This window comes from Salmo salar, chromosome ssa01 (assembly GCF_905237065.1).
Source record: "Salmo salar chromosome ssa01, Ssal_v3.1, whole genome shotgun sequence".
NCBI classification, from domain to species: domain Eukaryota; kingdom Metazoa; phylum Chordata; class Actinopteri; order Salmoniformes; family Salmonidae; genus Salmo; species Salmo salar.
In genome coordinates, this window is record NC_059442.1 from 79,508,488 (window position 1) to 79,527,446 (window position 18,959).

At 40.3% G+C, this 18,959-nt stretch overlaps 1 protein-coding gene across 1 annotated transcript in view; it reads left to right on the top strand.

Annotated features, from left to right (window-relative positions):
- Positions 1 to 4,973: 4,973 nt before the first annotated feature.
- The window catches only part of LOC106612532 (CUB and sushi domain-containing protein 1), a 556,683-nt gene continuing 542,697 nt past the window's right edge, over positions 4,974 to 18,959 (top strand). Inside the window, exon 1 of the mRNA XM_014213739.2 lies at positions 4,974 to 5,269. Within this exon, the coding sequence (XP_014069214.2) occupies positions 5,203 to 5,269 (67 nt within the window). The 5' untranslated portion in view covers positions 4,974 to 5,202. The remainder of the gene's footprint in view (positions 5,270 to 18,959) is intronic.

An 18,959-nucleotide genomic window follows, 5' to 3' on the forward strand; every position in this document is an offset into this window, starting at 1 on the left:
GGCTGTATTACAACCGGCCGTGATCGAGAGTCCCATAGGGTGCCGCACAATTGGCCCAGCGTCATTGTAAATTAAGAATTTAACAGTAGCAAGGCTATGTACAGGGGGTACCGGTAGGACACACCTACTCATTCAAGGGTTTTTCCCAAATCCCAAACCATCTTAATTGGGTTGAGATCGGGTGATTGTGGAGGCAAAGTCATCTGATGCAGCACTCAATCACTCTCCTTCTTGGTCAAATAGCCCTTCCACAGCCTGGAGGTGTGTTGGGTCATTGTCCTGCTGAAAAACAAATGATAGTGGGACTATGCGCAAACCAGATGGGATGGTGTATCGCTGCAGATTTCTGCGGTAGCCATGCTGGTTAAGTGTGACTTGAATTCTAAATAAATCACAGACAGTGTCACTAGCAAAGCACCCCCACTCCTATTTGCCACATCTTCAATTTAAGCCTACTAGAAAGTGTGTGCCCTCAGGCCTGGAGGGAAGCTAAAGTAATTCCGCAACCCAAGAATAGTAAAGCCCCCTTTACTGGCTCAAATAGCCGACCAACCCTTAGTAAACTTCTGGAAAAAATGATGTTTGACCATATACAATGCTATTTCACAGTAATCAAATTGACAACAGACTTTCAGCACGCTTATAGAGAAGGACATTCAACAAGCACAGCACTTACACAAATGACTGATGATTGGCTGAGAGAAATTGATGATCAAATTATTGTGGGGGCTGTCTTGTAAGACTTCAGCGCAGCTTTTGACGTTATCGATTATAGTCTGCTGCTGGAGAAACTTGTGTGTTATGGCTTTACACCCCCTTTATAATGTGAATAAAGAGTTGCTTGTCTTACAGAACACAGAGGGTGTTCTTTCATGGAAGCCTCTCAAACATATTCCAGGTAGAAGCAGGAATTCCCCAGGGTAGCTGTTTAGGCCCCTTGCTTTTTTCAATCTTTACTAACGACATGCCACTGGCTTTGAGTAAGGCCATGCATGTGTGTCTATGCATGTGGATGACTCAAAACTATACACATCAGCTACTACAGTGACTGAAATGGGGTAGCCTAGTGGTTAGAGCATTGGACTAGTACCCGAAAGGTTGCAAGATCAAATCCCTGAGCTGACAAGGTAAAATTCTGTCATTCTGCCCCTGAACAAGACAGGTAACACACTGTTCCTAGGCTGTCATTGAAAATAAGAATTTGTCCTTAATTGACTTGCCAATTAAATAAAAGTAGACTTTTTTTACTGCAACACTTAACAAAGAGCTGCAGTTTGTTTCGGAATGGGTAGCAAGGAATAATGTCCTTTAGTAGTGGTTTCTTGGCAGCAATTCGATCATGAAGGACTGATTCACACAGTCTCCTCTGAACAGTTGACGTTGAGATATGTCTGTAACTTGAACTCGTAGAAGCATTTATTTGGGCTGCAATCTGAGGTGCAGTTAACTTTAATGAACTTGTTTTTTTGCCAAATAGGGCTATCTTCTGTATACCACCCCTACCTTATCACAACACAACTGATTGGCTCAAACACATTAAGAAGGAAAGAAAATAGTAAAAATAAAGAAAAATCCTTGAATTAGTAGGTGTGTCCAAACATTTGACTGGTACTGTATGTAACAATGATATTACTGTATTAATTACAGTGTTACTACAGTTATAAGATAAACATACAGGATATCAGGGTGGAGGATATAGGGTTTGCAAGGATTTGGTTGATTGTTTATTCCATTAAAATCCATATTAGTTTTCTTCAGGATATGTGGTAGTTATCAGAAGAGTTTTGCGTGGATGCAGTATTGAAAATAACCCCTCACTGAACTGCTTACCTGTAAGCTGTGGGTGGAGTGAGTGATTAACGGTGGTGGTATTTCTTTGCAGAGTAGGCCTACTTTCATTGCCAAAAGTGCTTGTCATTAGTAGGGTGCAATAGGTAGAATTTTGGCTTGCAATATTTAAAGGTAGTTTACAGAATGACGTTGCAAACACTGTTGGCAAGAAAACACGATTGCTAATGTGACCAACTGGGGCTGAATCCCTTTCACCTGCCATTATATACTGAACAAAAATATTAAAACGCAACATGCAACAATTTCATTGATTTTACCGAGTTACATTTCATATGAGGAAATCAGTCAATTTAAATACATTCATTAGGCCCTAATCTATGGATTTGACATGACTGGTAATACAGATATGCATCGGTTGGTCACAGATACCTTAAAAAAATGCATTGACATCAGCAAACCGCTCGCCCACACAACGCCATACACGTGGTCTGCAGTTGTGAGGCCAGTTGGAGGTACTGCCAAATTCTCTTAAACAAAGTAGGAGACGGCTTATGGTAGAGAAATGAACATTCAATTCTCTGACAACACCTCTGGTGGACATTCCTGCAGTCAGCATATCAATTGCACGTTCCCTCAAAACCTGTGGCATTGTGTTGTGTGACAAAAATGCACATTTTAGAGTGGCCTTTTAGTGCCCCCAGCACAAGGTGCACCTGTGTAGTGATCATGCTGTTTAATCAGCTTCTTGATATGCCACACCTGCCAGGTGGATCAAATATCTTGGCAAAGGAGAAATGCTTACCAACGCAGATGTAAACAAATTTGTGCACAACATTTGAGCGAAATAAGCTTTTTTGTGCGTATCGAACATTTCTGGGATTTTTTATTTCAGCTCATGAAACATGGGACTAACACTTTGTTTGATATTTTTGTTCAGTGTACTTTGTTAACCCACTGAACTAAAGCATAGGCTTTAGCAAGTGTTCAGATCTCTGGCATGATTTACTCATCACTCAATCGTGGTTCACTGAATGGCCAATTCATTAATTCCTCAATTAAATATGCACGATGGCATACTTAGACCTTGCAGATTATACAGAAATATCAATTTCACTGTTAATCAGTTCTAATTTTCAGCTCAGTGAATTTTGTCATTCAAATTAGTGTAGAGCCACAGAAAATCTCCCCACCCACATTGATCTCTAATTCAGTCCTTTCAGCCAATTACTATCAAGAGGGAGAGAGGAATGCCACATTCAGAATAGACAATAGATCTATCTACCTGTTTGTTCGTGTTTGTTTAATGACATTTTCATTCTCTCCTCTAAAAATGTATTTCTAAATCTCACCAAAACTCTTGTTTGTGTAGGCCCTTGATCATTTGTAATTGTACATCTTTATTGGAGTGAAAACTATATTATTTGTCTTTAAACTATTGTGGACTTCGGAACATTCAGTATACTGGCCAGGTATTCATTTTCACTAGATGGCAGCAGAGTCACACGTTTTACTTTAGTGTGTTGCTGTCCAATGCACATGACGCAGTTAACAGAAAACAGCTGGACTTACCATTTTAGACTTTCTATTTTGGAAATGACTGAATATTTTTAGTTGCATGTAGGCTTAATGAACATGTGCACAACTAAACACATTGTGTTCTATCCTATTTGAACATGTTTTGTAAGGTGAATTGGAATTTGATGTTTTGAAAGGTTTGATGATAAGCTTTCTTCCATTAGTTACCTGTCCATACAAATTACAATTTTTTTCTCCCAATACAGCAAACCAGATAATTTAGGTTACTTTATAATCAAATAGATGCAAGTAGACATCCACCTTAAGGGAATTTCAGCTTTATGCAGGAGTCATCCACACCTTCTAAAAACAAAGTGCAATTGTGAAACATATTTCGTTAACCACATCATAATGTCTATGTATGTATTTTGTACCAAAATGGAGGGAACAGAGCATTGGTGCTAGTTGAAGAGTGATGATAAGAATGCAGTGTTACATTTCCGATTATAAAGCAGTGGTGTTCCCACTATGCTTACATACTGGGCTACACCAATCAACAAAGGCTACACGCAACAATCGCTTGCATATTAATTTGATTCGATTTTATAATGGCTGAAGCAGCCTACAGGTGTGATCATGTGAAATTGGTTTAATTTCTAGGGTTCGTGTAAAGCAGAAACATAGAAAATATAAATTTAAAACATGTTCACATTTTCCTTCTCTTGGTCACATTGTCTGTCAATCATTAATCTCTTGGTCTAGTAGGTGATATTACAGTGCTAACATGCGTTTCACTGAATTTGATGCATTTGCACCTGTGTAGGTGCTTCTTCAGAGTGGTGGTATTCTACCAGTCTCAAAGTTGCAGTACAGGCACTCAGATTGATTCTAAATTCTCATGTATTTTATATGGCAACCTGGACTCAGGAGTAGATGTAACATAGTAAATATAATTCTGAGACACTCCAATGAGTATGATATGTTACATTTCGTGTGGTATGTATTCATTTGTGTATGTCCATCATCCTTTTTGTAAAATATGTTATCAATTGCAATCTATACAGTATGTTACGAATTTGCAAAATGTATGATATGTTACGAACTCCAATTTGTCGGGCAAATGTTAGCTAGGTGGCTAACAATAACATTTGCTAGAGGTTAGGGGTTAAGGTTAGGCTTAAGGTTAGGTGTTAAGTTAAAGGGTTAGGGGGAGGGTTAGATAACATGCTAAGTAGTTGTACTTTTTTAAAAGTAGTTGTAAAGTAGCTAATTAGCTAAAATGCAAAAGTTGTCCGTGATGATATTTAACATACAACCTTTAGGTTGCTAGACATTCACGTCACATGTCTACATGTCCACCCGGACATACCACCCTACTTTAGTTTTTGCCTTAAGTGGCATAATACTAATTTGAGTGTCTCGGATTTACAATTACTGTATTACGTCTACTCTATGAGACCGGGCTGTATATGATGGTTGAGTCCAACTCTTTTTGTTGTCTTATGTAATCATACCAAATGTAACATAATACTAATTTGAGTGTCTCGGATTTACAATTACTGTATTACGTCTACTCTATGAGACCGGGCTGTATATGATGGTTGAGTCCAACTCTTTTTGTTGGATACAGGCTCCCTCTACTCTTCCCTCACTTGCAATCTCGTAGTAGTCCACAGTACACATTCTGTCTATCCTCGGATCAAGGAAACCTATTTGGGTCTCTGCTCGACAATCTCGTATGTTTGCAGTAGCATTTATTGATGATATGAGAGCCAATATAGGCGAATCCCTGCACCATAGGCGTCACATCTTCTTGCCAAAGCTGGATCTCTATGCATTTTTGTGATCGTTGAACAAAACCCAAGAAACCGGGGGCTGCGTGGAATAACAACGAACATGACTGCGATGGGGAAATTTAAGCATACCCTGCTTATTTTTGCATGTCTGATTACCGCAGCTAACGGTAAGTTAAAATCCTTTCCATATGTGGGGTTTGCTCTATAGAGATGTGACTGTGTCATACGTCTAATCTGACGTTTAATAGTTTGAGAAAAACTTGCATGTATGCAATATATCCAGAGCCAAAACGTTTCTCAATTAGCCTACAGTGATTAAATGCCTGATGAATGACGGTGACAATTTATTGTCTTTTCATGGTAGTCTATTGATAAATTATAATTTGTGCATAATTTTAGTTTTTATATATGCTTTTGACTGAAACCTGACGGTCGGTCTCATTCTTGCATTTCCGAGAGAGACTGGCATGCCGTTGCACAAGTGCCTCATCAATAGCGCCTTCATGAGCATTTTATTTCTCCTCTGACAAGTGACTGTGCCCTCCAATGGTTTTAAGTGTTTTAAAAAGACACATTCGTGTGAAAGAAACAATGGCATAGGCTTGTGTCACTTTAGCCTAATCATGAAATATCTGTGGAGGCCATCATTGCCATTAATATTCCTCCACTAGCCAAATTAGTGATTTGTAATCAGACTGTTATTTATTGTTCTTTCACCATGGATTGTGAGACAATCCCTTCATGATTATACCAGTGGTTCTTATTCTCACGTACATTTCATTGCCATTATTGGATTAATCATGTTTGGAAATGTGTGTACTTCTTATTTGAAACTGTTTTGGATCCTAAAGATTAGTTTTTATAGATCACATCTGTACTTTCATGTAATTTAGTTTAAATAATGTCTATCTTTTAATGGTAAACCACAGAAGTACAATGATGGGCAATTTGTGAATATTTGTAATGGTTCATGAATATTGCTAGTAATGAAAACACGTTGGTAACTTGGCAAATAGGCTATCATCAGTGTCGTTTTCTTTGTAATGCCTCTTACAATTTCAGTTTCAATCACGTAGATGTACTGTAATTGAAGGGGGGAACCAGTACTGAAGAGGGGAGGGGGTTGGGGGTAGAGTCAGATACAATATTGATCATAAGTTCAAGACTATGTCTATAGTCGACTACAGTGGCCAGTGTTGAATATTGAATATATATCAGTAGCATCTGTGGTCGCAGCTAGCTTGCTGCTACGCATTTCTGAACCAGATGTGCATTCCAATGTTGTTCTGACAATAGGCAGTAATGATGACATGCCTCAAATTCAGGTTCATAGGCTATTTAAATTGTTACAGTCTACCCTAATGTCCAACGTTAATCCCGGGAAAACCTTATGGAGCACGTGTTGACAAGGGAGGCTCACTGCATAGTTTGTTATAACATCTGAATATTTAATTATTGACACAAGTGATTCAACATTGTATCACTTATGTCATTAAAACTAGGCCGTTATGACAACAGGCAGGCTTGGCAGCATATGACTATTGCGTATGACAGTTATTCTGTAGCAGCCTATATATTCACTCAATGTTTGTCTTAAGTAGTAAGGCCATGGAATTGCACATGCGGGCGTAAAGGACATCACACCGCTTGCCTAGCGAATACCACTTTTATGGATTCGTCTCACAGTGAGGCTCGAACCAAGGACCTCTGCCTTGCTAGCACATGTGACTGCCTTCCCAAAGTGTTTTACCAGTCGCGCCACACAGAAAGCTAGTCATTCGAAGACACAAGTGGGGACACTTCAGTCTGAGGTGTAAGTTTCACATCCCCATTTGCAACACAGTCATTCAGTGAGGGAAAAAAGTATTTGATCCCCTGCTGATTTTGTACGTTTGCCCACTGACAAAGAAATGATCAGTCTATAATTTTAATGGTAGGTTTATTTGAACAGTGAGAGACAGAATAACAACAACAAAAATCCTGAAAAACGCACACTCTTAAAGGGAGTGCTCCTAATCTCAGCTTGTTACCTGTATAAAAGACACCTGTCCACAGAAGCAATCAATCAATCAGATTCCAAACTCTCCACCATGGCCAAGACCAAAGAGCTCTCCAAGGATGTCAGGGACAAGATTGTAGACCTACACAAGGCTGGAATGGGCTACAGACCATCGCCAAGCAGCTTGGTGAGAAGGTGACAACAGTTGGTGCGATTATTCGCAGATGGAAGAAACACAAAAGAACTGTCAATCTCCCTCTGCCTGGGGCTCCATGCAAGATCTCACCTCGTGGAGTTACAATGATCATGAGAACGGTGAGGAATCAGCCCAGAACTACACGGGAGGATCTTGTCAATGATCTCAAGGCAGCTGGGACCATAGTCACCAAGAAAACAATTGGTAACACATTATGCCGTGAAGGACTGAAATCCTGCAGCGCCCGCAAGGTCCCCCTGCTCAAGAAAGCACATATACATGCCCGTCTGAAGTTTGCCAATGATCATCTGAATGATTCAGAGGACAACTGGGTGAAAGTGTTATGGTCAGATGAGACCAAAATGAAGCTCTTTGGCATCAACTCAACTCGCCGTGTTTGGAGGAGGAGGAATGCTGCCTATGACCCCAAGAACACCATCCCCACCGTCAAACATGGAGGTGGGAACATTATGCTTTGGGGGTGTTTTTCTGCTAAGGGAACAGGACAACTTCACCGCATCAAAGGGATGATGGAAGGGGCTCTGAGAGCCTATGGGAGCCGTAGGAAGTGTCACGTTATTGCAAAGATCCTCAGTCTTCAATAAAAAGAGCCAAGATGAAACACAACTTGTCAGACAGGCCACTTCCTGCATGGAATCTTCTCAGGTTTTGGCCTGCCATATGAGTTCTGTTATACTCACAGACACCATTCAAACAGTTTTAGAAACTTTAGGGTGTTTTCTATCCAAAGCCAATAATTATATGCATATTCTAGTTACTGGGCAGGAGTAGTAACCAGATTAAATTGGGTACGTTTTTTATCCGGCCGTGTCAATACTGCCCCCTAGCCCTAACAGGTTAAAGTACCCATATAAGTAGTTTTTTGGGGTATCTGTACTTTACTTTTTATATTTTTGCCAACTTTTACTTCACTACATTCCTAAAGAAAATAATATACTTTTTACTCCATACATTTTCCCTGACACTCAAAAGTAATCGTTACATTTTGACAGGAAAATGGTTCAATTCATGCACTCATCAAGAGAACATCCCCGGTCATACCTACTGCCTCTGATCTGGCAGACTCACTAAACACAAATGCTTTGTTTGTAAATTATGTCTGAGTGGTGGAGTGTGCCCCTGGCTATCCATCAATAATAAAAAATAATAAAAACTGTCCCATCTGGTTTGCTTAATATAAGGAATTTGAAATTATTTATACTTTAACATTTAATACTTAAGTATATTTTAGCAATTCCATTTACTTTTGATACTTATGTATATTTAAAACCAAATACTTTTAGACTTTTACTCAAGTAGTATCTTACTGGGTGACTCACTTTTACTTGAGGATTTTCTGTTAACATATCTTTTACTCAAGTATGAAAATTGAGTACTTTTTCCACCACTGGTGATGACCTCCTCTTACATTAGACTAGCATCCTTCGTCATGGGATACTGTTAAAGAACGAGTTTAGGAGTCGCTTGGACAAAGTGTCATTGTGCCAGCAAGGCAGTTGCCATTAGATTATTCAGTCTCTCACCTTCATTACAGCAGTGGTTTTCAAGTTCTTCAAGTTTCAATGCCATATGCACAAGTACTGTACAGTGAAATGCCTTTCTTGCAAGCTCTAAACCCAACAATGCAGTAATCAATAACAATGTACTATTAAAAATATCATAAGGTAGAACAAAAACACACAAGAGATAATAATAAGAACACGAGAAAGTAAGCAAGCATAATATATACGGGGTCAGTCAGTTCCAGTACCATATTTACAATGTGCAGGGATACGGGTGTGATAAAGGTAGATATGTATAGGGGTAAGGTGACTAGGCATCAGGATATAAGATACCTGGTACTCATTTAGCTAGCCTGATATATTCATATGAAGCCTCTACTTTCTGCAGAGAGGGGCCTAATGTGCATGAATCATATGTCAAACACTAGTTTTTCAACTCCCATAATATTTAGTTTTGAGTGATACGATTTCCAGAGGAATTAACAGTGCTGCAGGCATTTTCAGTGGTTCCCAGGCTTGTGAAAGAAACATTTGTTTTGTCACAGCTGTGCCATCAGAGTTAATGACAATGCTGCATCTCAAAGTCATGTGGGAACTTTGGGCGGACATGGCCTAATTATTATTATTTTTTTATCATGCAGGATGTTATAGATTATTCTAATAGAATGCACCATACACATTTCAGACCTATGTCATTGTAATGCCAATAATAAGTTTATGGTTAACAAATACATGTGTTTATTAATTTATCTATAGGATAGAAAGTGAGTTCCCTGATTCACAAAAAGTATAGTCTCAACTGTTTGCCTTATTCTGTAGACTACAATGCACAGATTGAGACCCTATGATGATGGTAGAGATACTGTCACGTCCTGACCAGTAAAGAGGTTATTTGTTATTGTAGTTTGGTCAGGATGTGGCAGGGGTGTTGGTTTAATGTGGCAGGGGTTTGTTGGGCAATGTTCTATGTTAGTCTATTCTATGTCTGTGTCTAGTTTATCTATTTCTATGCTTAGTTTATTGGTTTGACCTTCAATTGGAGGCAGCTGTTTCTCATTGCCTCTAATTGAAGGTCCTATTTAGTAGGGGTGTTTTTTCATGGGTTTTTGTGGGTAGTTGTTCCATGTTTAGCGTTTAGCCTGACAGGACTGTCTTCGTCGTCATTGTTTGTTATTTTGTTTTGTGTTCACGTTCCTTCAATAAAAGAAGATGAGTTCACACATTCCCGCTGCGCCTTGGTCCCATCTTTACAACGAGCGTGACAGATACAGTGCCTTCAGAAAGTATTCACACCCATTGACTTTTTCCAAATGTTGTTGTGTTACGGCCTGAATTTAAGATTACATTTATATATTTTGTCACTGGCCTACAGACACACAACATCCCATAATGTCAAAGTGGTATTAAGTTTTTCGAAATGTTTACAAATGTATTCAAATAATAAGCTGAAGTGTCTTGAGTCAATAAGTATTCAATCCCTTTGTTATGGCAAGCCTAAATATGTTCAGGAGTAAACATTTGCTTAACAAGTCACATAATAAGTTGCATGGACTCACTGTGTGCAGTAATAAATTATTTTTGAATGTCTACATCATCTCTGTACCCCACACATATAATGAATTATCTGTAAGGTCCCTCAGTCGAGCAGTGAATTTCAAACACAGATTCAACCACAAAGACCACAGAGGTTTTCCAATGTCTCGCAAAGACGGGCACCTATAGGTATATAAACTCAGCAAAAAAAGAAACATCTTCTCACTGTCAACTGCATTTATTTTCAGCAAACTTAACATGTGTAAATATTTGTATCAACATAACAAGATTCAACAACTGATAAACTGAACAAGTTCCACAGACATGTGACTAACAGAAATGGAATAATGTGTTCCAAAAGTAATATGTGGCCACCAGCTGCATTAAGTACTGCAGTGCATCTCCTCCTCATGGACTGCATCAGATTTGCCAGTTCTTGCTATGAGATGTTACCCCACTCTTCCACCAAGGCACCTGAAAGTTCCCAGACATTTCTGGGGGGAATGGCCCTAGCCCTCACCTTCTGATCCAACAGGACTCGACGTGCTCAATGGGATTGAGATCTGGGCTCTGACATTCCTGTCTTGCAGGAAGTCACACACAGAACGAGCAGTATGGCTGGTGGTATTGTCATGCTGGAGGGTCATGTCAGGATGAGCCTGCAGGAAGGGGACCACATGAGGGAGGAGGATGTCTTCCCTGTAACGCACAGCATTGGGATTGCCTGCAATGACAACAAGCTCAGTCCGATGATGCTGTGACACACCGCCCCAGACCATGACGGACCCTCCACCTCCAAATCGATCCCACTCCAGAGTACAGGCCTTGGCATAACGCTCATTCCTTCGACAATAAGCGCAAATCCGACCATCACCCCTGGTGAGACAAAACTGCGACTCGTCAGTGAAGAGCACTTTTTGCCAGTCCTGTCTGGTCCAGCAACGGTGGATTTTGTGCCCATAGTTGTTGCCATTGTTGCCGGTGATGTCTGGTGAGGACCTTCCTTACAACAGGCCTACAAGCCCTCAGTCCAGCCTCTCTCAGCCTATTGCGGACAGTCTGAGCACTGATGGAGGGATTAGGGATTGTGCATTCCTGGTGTGACTCGGGCAGTTGTTGTTGCCATCCTGTACCTGCCCCGCAGGTGTGATGTTCGGATGTACCGATCCAGTGCAAGTGTTGTTACACGTGGTCTGCCACTGCGAGGATGATCAGCTGTCCGTCCTGTCTCCCTGTAGCGCTGTCTTAGGCGTTTCACAGTACGGACATAGTAATTTATTGCCATGACCACATCTGCAGTCCTCATGCCTCCTTGCAGCATGCCTAAGGCACATTCACGCAGATGTGTTTTTCAGAGTCAGTAGAAAGGCCTCTTTAGTGTCCTCAGTTTTCATAACTGTGACCTTAGTTGCCTACCGTCTGTAAGCTGTTAGTGTCTTAACGACCGTTCCACAGGTGCATGTTCATTAATTGTTTATGGTTCATTGAACAAGCATGGGAAACAGAGTTTAACCTCTTACATCTAGACGTTCCGCTAGCGGAACACCTGCTCCAATATCCAATGATAGGCGTGGCGCGAATTACAAATTCCGCAAAAATACAAAAACTTCCATTTTTCAAACATATGACTATTTTACAGCATTTTAAAGACAAGACTCTCCTTTATCTAACCACACTGTCCGATTTCAAAAAGGCTTTACAACGAAAGCAAAACATTAGATTATGTCAGCAGAGTACCCAGCCAGAAATAATCAGACACCCATTTTTCAAGCTAGCATATAATGTCACAAAAAACAAAACCACAGCTAAATGCAGCACTAACCTTTGATGATCTTCATCAGATGACAACCCTAGGACATTATGTTATACAATACATGCATGTTTTGTTCAATCAAGTTCATATTTATATCAAAAAACAGCTTTTTACATTAGCATGTGACGTTCTGAACTAGCATTCCCACCGAACACTTCCGGTGAATTTACTAAATTACTCACGATAAACGTTCACAAAAAACATAACAATTATTTTAAGAATTATAGATACAGAACTCCTTTGTGCAATCGAGGTGTCCGATTTTAAAATAGCTTTTCGGTGAAAGCACATTTTGCAATATTCTGAGTAGATAGCCCAGCCATCACGGCTAGCTATTTAGACACCCACCAAGTTTAGCCCTGACCAAACTCCGATTTACTATTTGAAAAGTTTGATTACCTTTGGTGTTCTTCGTCAGAATGCACTCCCAGGACTGCTACTTCAATAACAAATGTTGGTTTGGTTCAAAATAATCCATTGTTATATCCAAATAGCGGCGTTTTGTTCGTGCGTTCAAGACACTATCCGAAGTGTAAATAAGGGTCACGCGCATGACACATTTCGTGACAAAAAATGTCTAAATATTCCATTACCGTACTTCGAAGCATGTCAACCGCTGTTTAAAATCAATTTTTATGCCATTTTTCTCGTAAAAAAGCGATAATATTCCGACCGGAATGTTCAATGTTCAATGATAAAACATGGAGTCCACTCGTGCACGAGCCTGAGTCTCACAGTACTGTGAGCAGCCACTATCCAAACGCGCTACTTTTTTTCAGCCAGAGCCTGCAAAGCCACGATTCAGCTTTTTGACGCCTTCTGAGAGCCCATGGGAGCCGTAGGAAGTGTCACGTAACAGCAGAGATCCCCTGTAATGGATAGAGATAATCAAGAAGGCCAAGAAATTGTCAGACAGGGCACTTCCTGCATGGAATCTTCTCAGGTTTTGGCCTGCCAAATGAGTTCTGTTATACTCACAGACACCATTCAAACAGTTTTAGAAACTTTGGAGTGTTTTCTATCCAAAGCTAATAATTATATGCATATTCTAGTTTCTGGGCAGGAGTAATAATCAGATTAAATCGGGTACGTTTTTTATCCGGCCGTGAAAATACTGCCCCCTAGCCATAACAGGTTAAACCGTTTACAATGAAGATCTGTGAAGTTATTTGGATTTTTACGAATTATCTTTGAAAGACAGGGTCCTGATAAAGGGACATTTCTTTTTTTGCTGAGTTTAGGTCAAACAAAAAATGTAGACATTGAATATCCCTTTTAGCATGGTGAAGTTATTAATTATACTTTGGATGGTATGTATCAATTCACCCAGTCACTACAAAGATACAGGCATCCTTCCTAACTCAGTTGCCGGAGAGGAAGAAAACCGCTCAGGTATTTCACCATGAGGCCAATGGTGACTTTAAAACAGTTACAGAGTTTAATGACTGTGATAGGAGAAACTGAGGATCAACGTCATTGTAGTTACTCCACAATATTAACTTAATTGACAGAGTGAAAAAGGGGAATCTTGTACACAATAAAAAATATTCCAAAACATGTATCCTGTTTGCAACAAGGCACTAAAGTAATATGCACTTTTTGAGAAATACAAATCCAATACAACACATTACTGAGTATCAATATTTTCAAGCATAGTGGTGGCTGCATCATGTTATGGGTATGCTTGTAATCGTCAAGGACTGGAGAGTTTTTCAGGTTAAAAAATGAAACTGAATGGAGCTAAGTACAGGCATAACCTGGAAACCTGTTTTAGTCTGCTTTCCACCAGACACTGGGAGATGTATTCACCTTTCAGCAGGACAATAACCTTAAACAAGGCCAAATCGACACGAGTTGCTTATCAAGAACACAGTGAATGTTCCTGAGTGGGCGAGTTACAGTTTTGACTTAAATCTGCTTTAAAATCTATGGCAAGACTTGAAAATGGTTGTCTAGCAATGATTAACAACCAATTTTACAGAGTTTGAAGAATTATGTAAATAATAAATGTGCAAATATTTTACAATCCAAGTGTGCAAAGTAAGCTCCCAGAGACTTACCCAGAAAGACTCGCAGCTGTAATCGCTGCCAAAGGTGTTTCTAACATGTATTGACTCAGGGGTGCGAATACTTATGTAAATTTGATATTTTGGAATTGGCGCTATGTGGCAGCAGAATCTTTTATTTGGAGTTTGTGACAGCCACCTCATCTCCCTCACAAGGTAAATGGAGAGTTTTGTGACTTCTAAAATTGTTCCCTGTCCAGTTATTTCACTTCTTTGGGCACTAGGTTCGAGGCCCACTTATGCATTTAAAAGACCCCTCTTATAAACCACATTTCCATTGACAGTTGTGCAAGTCAAGTAATAACTAAAAAAAATCTAAAATCACGACACCTGTGATGGAAACAGGGACGTTTTGGTACAATTTTATAAATGCTGGCAGATCATTTGTTTGTTCAACATGGTGGGATCTTTTGGTGTCGATAAAATTAATTATGCGAGAATGGCGGTGGAAACACCTTTATGCGCAAATATTGATATAATAATATCATATCAAATTAAACTTGGAGTCACGCGATGATGTGGTGTGTGGTCCTCCAACTATAACTCAGGAAACCATGCAGTTTATTAGTCTGCAGATTAAATAAATTATGATGAACTTCACAGGGTGGTGAAAGTGCATGGTGATGAGCTTGATGCGCCTTTGTAATAAAGGGTCTTATTCTGGTGACATGATGATCATTGCATGACTGCCGTTTCACAAATAAAAATATTCTCACTCTTATCCATAATCATCTCATCATGTAGATGAGCCTACTCGCACAGCCTACCCGCATTGTATCTGTGAGCTGTTGGATAGAGCACGTGCCAAGACCAGAGTAGGCACATTTGCTATTTAACGCAACAGTTGTGACAAAACTATCAGTAGAGTTGAAAATGCAATGGAAAACATAGAATTTTAGATTTCTATTCAGTGCATGAAAACATAAGCGAAAAAGTACATTGTGTGCACTACGTCATCACGCACTGATTTTCTTTACGCAACAAGTCAGTTTGGTGGAAACACATCCCTGGAGGGAAAATTCACGTTTTCTTTATGCGGATTGTAGAATACTTCCATGAAAATCTGTCGCCATTTGGATGGAAACCTAGCTATATATAACCAATAAGTCCATTTGCATTTCAAAGCAGACAGAGTCAGCAGAAATTGTGTTGCATTTTTCATCATTTAATGTGATTTTAAGGTTATTGAAATCAGAGGCAGAATAAAATAAATGCTGGATGGCTTGGAACTCCAAGAATATGCATTTAAATTTAGTGGCTGGTTGGCACAGTTTATGGATGACATTGAAATGTTGAAGTTGTTCTCTCCCGTTTGGTGATTATCGCGATGTATGGTATATGACACTTAAAATGGGTATGTAGGCTACTCTGATTTTCAGAGGAGAAATGTAGGGTATTTAAAATGGATATGTCAATCATTTCTACAGACTCTGTGTACTGTTCAAATCAAATCAAATGTTATTTGTCACATGCGCCGAATACAAGAAGTGTAAACCTTACCGTGAAATGCTTACTTACAAGCCCTTAACCAACAGTGCAGTTCAAGAAGAGCTAAGAAAATATTTACCAAATAAACTAAAGTAAAAAATAAAAAGTAACAATAAAATAACAATAACGCGGCTATATACGGGGGTACCGGTACCGAGTCATTTGATTAATTGTTCAGCAGTCTTATGGCTTGGGGGTAGAAGCTGTTAAGGAGACTTTTGGTCCTAGACTTGGCGCGCCGGTACTGCTTGCCGTGCGGTAGGCGAGAAAACAGTCTATGACTTGGGTACCTGGAGTCTGACAATTTTATGGGCTTTACTCTGACACCGCCTATTATATAGGTCCTGGATGGCAGGAAGCTTGGCCCCAGTGATGTACTGGGCCGTACGCACTTGAGGTCGACCGATTAACCGGAATGGCCGATTAATTAGGGCCGATTTCAAGTTTTCATAACAATCGGAAATCGGTATTTTTGGACGCCGATTTGGCCAATTTCTTTAATTTTGTTTCTTCCAACGTGTACCTAACCATAAACATCAATGCCTTTCTTAAAATCAATACACGAGTATATATTTTTAAACCTGCATATCTAGTTAATATTGCCTGCTAACATTAATTTCTTTTAACTAGGGAAAATGTGTCACTTCTCTTGCAAACAGAGTCAGGGTATATGCAGCAGTTTGGGCCGCCTGGCTCGTTGCGAACTGTGAAGACTATTTCTTCCTAACAAAGACAGCCAACTTCGCCAAACGGGGGATGATTTAACAAAAGCGCATTTGCAAAAAAAGCACAATCGTTGCACGACTGTACCTAACCATAAACATCAATGCCTTTCTTAAAATCAATACACAGAAGTATATATTTTTAAACCTGCATATTTAGCTAAAAGAAATCCAGGTTAGCAGGCAATATTAACCAGGTGAAATTGTGTCATTTTGCGTTCATTGCATGCAGAGTCAGGGTATATGCAACAGTTTGGGCCGCCTGGCTCGTTGCAAACTAATTTACCAGAATTTTACGTAATTATGACATAACATTGAAGGTTGTGCAATGTAACAGGAATATTTAGACTTAGGGATGCTACCCGTTAGATAAAATATGGAACGGTTCCGTATTTCACTGACAGGAAAAACGTTTTGTTTTTGAGATGATAGGTCATTAATATGGTTGAATCCGGAAACTAAGGCGCGTATTTCTGTGTGTTATTATGTTATAATTAAGTCTATGATTTGATAGAGCAGTCTGACTGAGCGATGGTAGGCAGCAGCAGGCTCGTAAGCATTCATTCAAACAGCACTTTCGTGCGTTTGCCAGCAGCCCTTCGCAGTGCATTGCGCTGTTTATGACTTCAAGCCTGTTAATTCCCAATATTAGTCTGGTGTAACCGATGTGAAACGGCTAGCTAGTTAGCCCGGTGCGTGCTAATAGCGTTTCAAACGTCACTTGCTCTGAGACTTGGAGTAGTTTTCCCCCTTGCTCTACATGGGTAACGCTGCTTTGAGGGTGGCTGTTGTCGATGTGTTCCTGGTTCGAGCCCAGGTAGGAGCGAGGAGAGGGACGGAAGCTATACTGTTACACTGGCAATACTAATGTGCCTATAAGAACATCCAATAGTCAAAGGTATATGAAATACAAATCGTATAGACATTTACATTTACATTTACGTCATTTAGCAGACGCTCTCTTATCCAGAGCGACTTACAAATTGGTGCATTCACCTTATGATATCCAGTGGAACAACCACTTTACAAAAGTACATCTATATATTTTTTGGGGGGGAGGGTAGGGGGGGAGGGTTAGAAGGATTACTTAATCCTATCCCAGGTATTCCTTAAAGAGGTGGGGTTTCAGGTGTCTCTGGAAGGTGGTGATTGACTCCGCTGTCCTGGCGTCGTGAGGGAGCTTGTTCCACCATTGGGGTGCCAGAGCAGCGAACAGTTTTGACTGGGCTGAGCGGGCACTGTGCTTCCGCAGAGGTAGGGAGGCGAGCAGGCCAGAGGTGGATGAACGCAGTGCCCTTCTTTGGGTGTAGGGACTGATCAGAGCCTGAAGGTACGGAGGTGCCGTTCCCCTCACAGCTCCGTAGGCAAGCACCATGGTCTTGTAGCAGATGCGAGCTTCAACTGGAAGCCAGTGGAGTTTGCGGAGGAGCGGGTGACGTGAGAGAACTTGGGAAGGTTGAACACCAGACGGGCTGCGGCGTTCTGGATGAGTTGTAGGGGTTTAACCTGTTATGGCTAGGGGGCAGTATTTTCACGGCTGGATAAAAAACGTACCCGATTTAATCTGGTTACTACTCCTGCCCAGTAACTAGAATATGCATATAATTATTGGCTTTGGATAGAAAACACTCCAAAGTTTCTAAAACTGTTTGAATGGTGTCTGTGAGTATAACAGAACTCAAATGGCAGGTCAAAACCTGAGAGATTCCTTTACAGGAAGTGGCCTGAACTTCTTTGCCATCTCTATCTTTTACAAAGGATCTCTGCTCTAACGTGACACTTCCTACGTCTTCCATGGGCGCTCAGAGCCCGGGAAAAACCTGAATGTCGTCATCCCAGCCCCAGGCTGAAACACATTATCGCCTTTCTCAAGTGGCCGATCAAGGGACTGTGGGCTTAGGCGCGTGCCCTGGCCGCCCCCCGTCTTTGTGATTTTTCCCGGTCGGAATATTATCGCTTTTTTTACGAGATAAATTGCATAAAAATTGATTTTAACCTCTCTGGGCTAGGCGGGACGAATTCGTCCCACCTACGTAACAGCCACTTGAAGCCTGTGGCGCGATTTTCAAAACCTTAAAAATCCTATTACTTCAATTTCTCAAACATATTACTATTTTACAGCAATTTAAAGACAAGACTCTCGTTAATCTAACCACACTGTCCGATTTCAAAAAGGCTTTACAACGAAAGCAAAACATTAGATTATGTCAGCAGAGTACCAAGCCAGAAATAATCAGACACCCATTTTTCAAGCTAGCAGTTGACATGCTTCGAAGTACGGTAATGGAATATTTAGACATTTTTTGTCACGAATTGCGCTATGCGCACGACCCTGATTTACCATTTCGGATAGTTTCTGGAACGCACGAACAAAACGCCGCTATTCGGATATAACGATGGATTATTTTGGACCAAACCAACATTTGTTATTGAAGTAGCAGTCCTGGGAGTGCATTCTGACAAAGACAACAAAGGTAAGAACATTTTTGTTATAGTAAATCTGATTTTGGTGAAGGC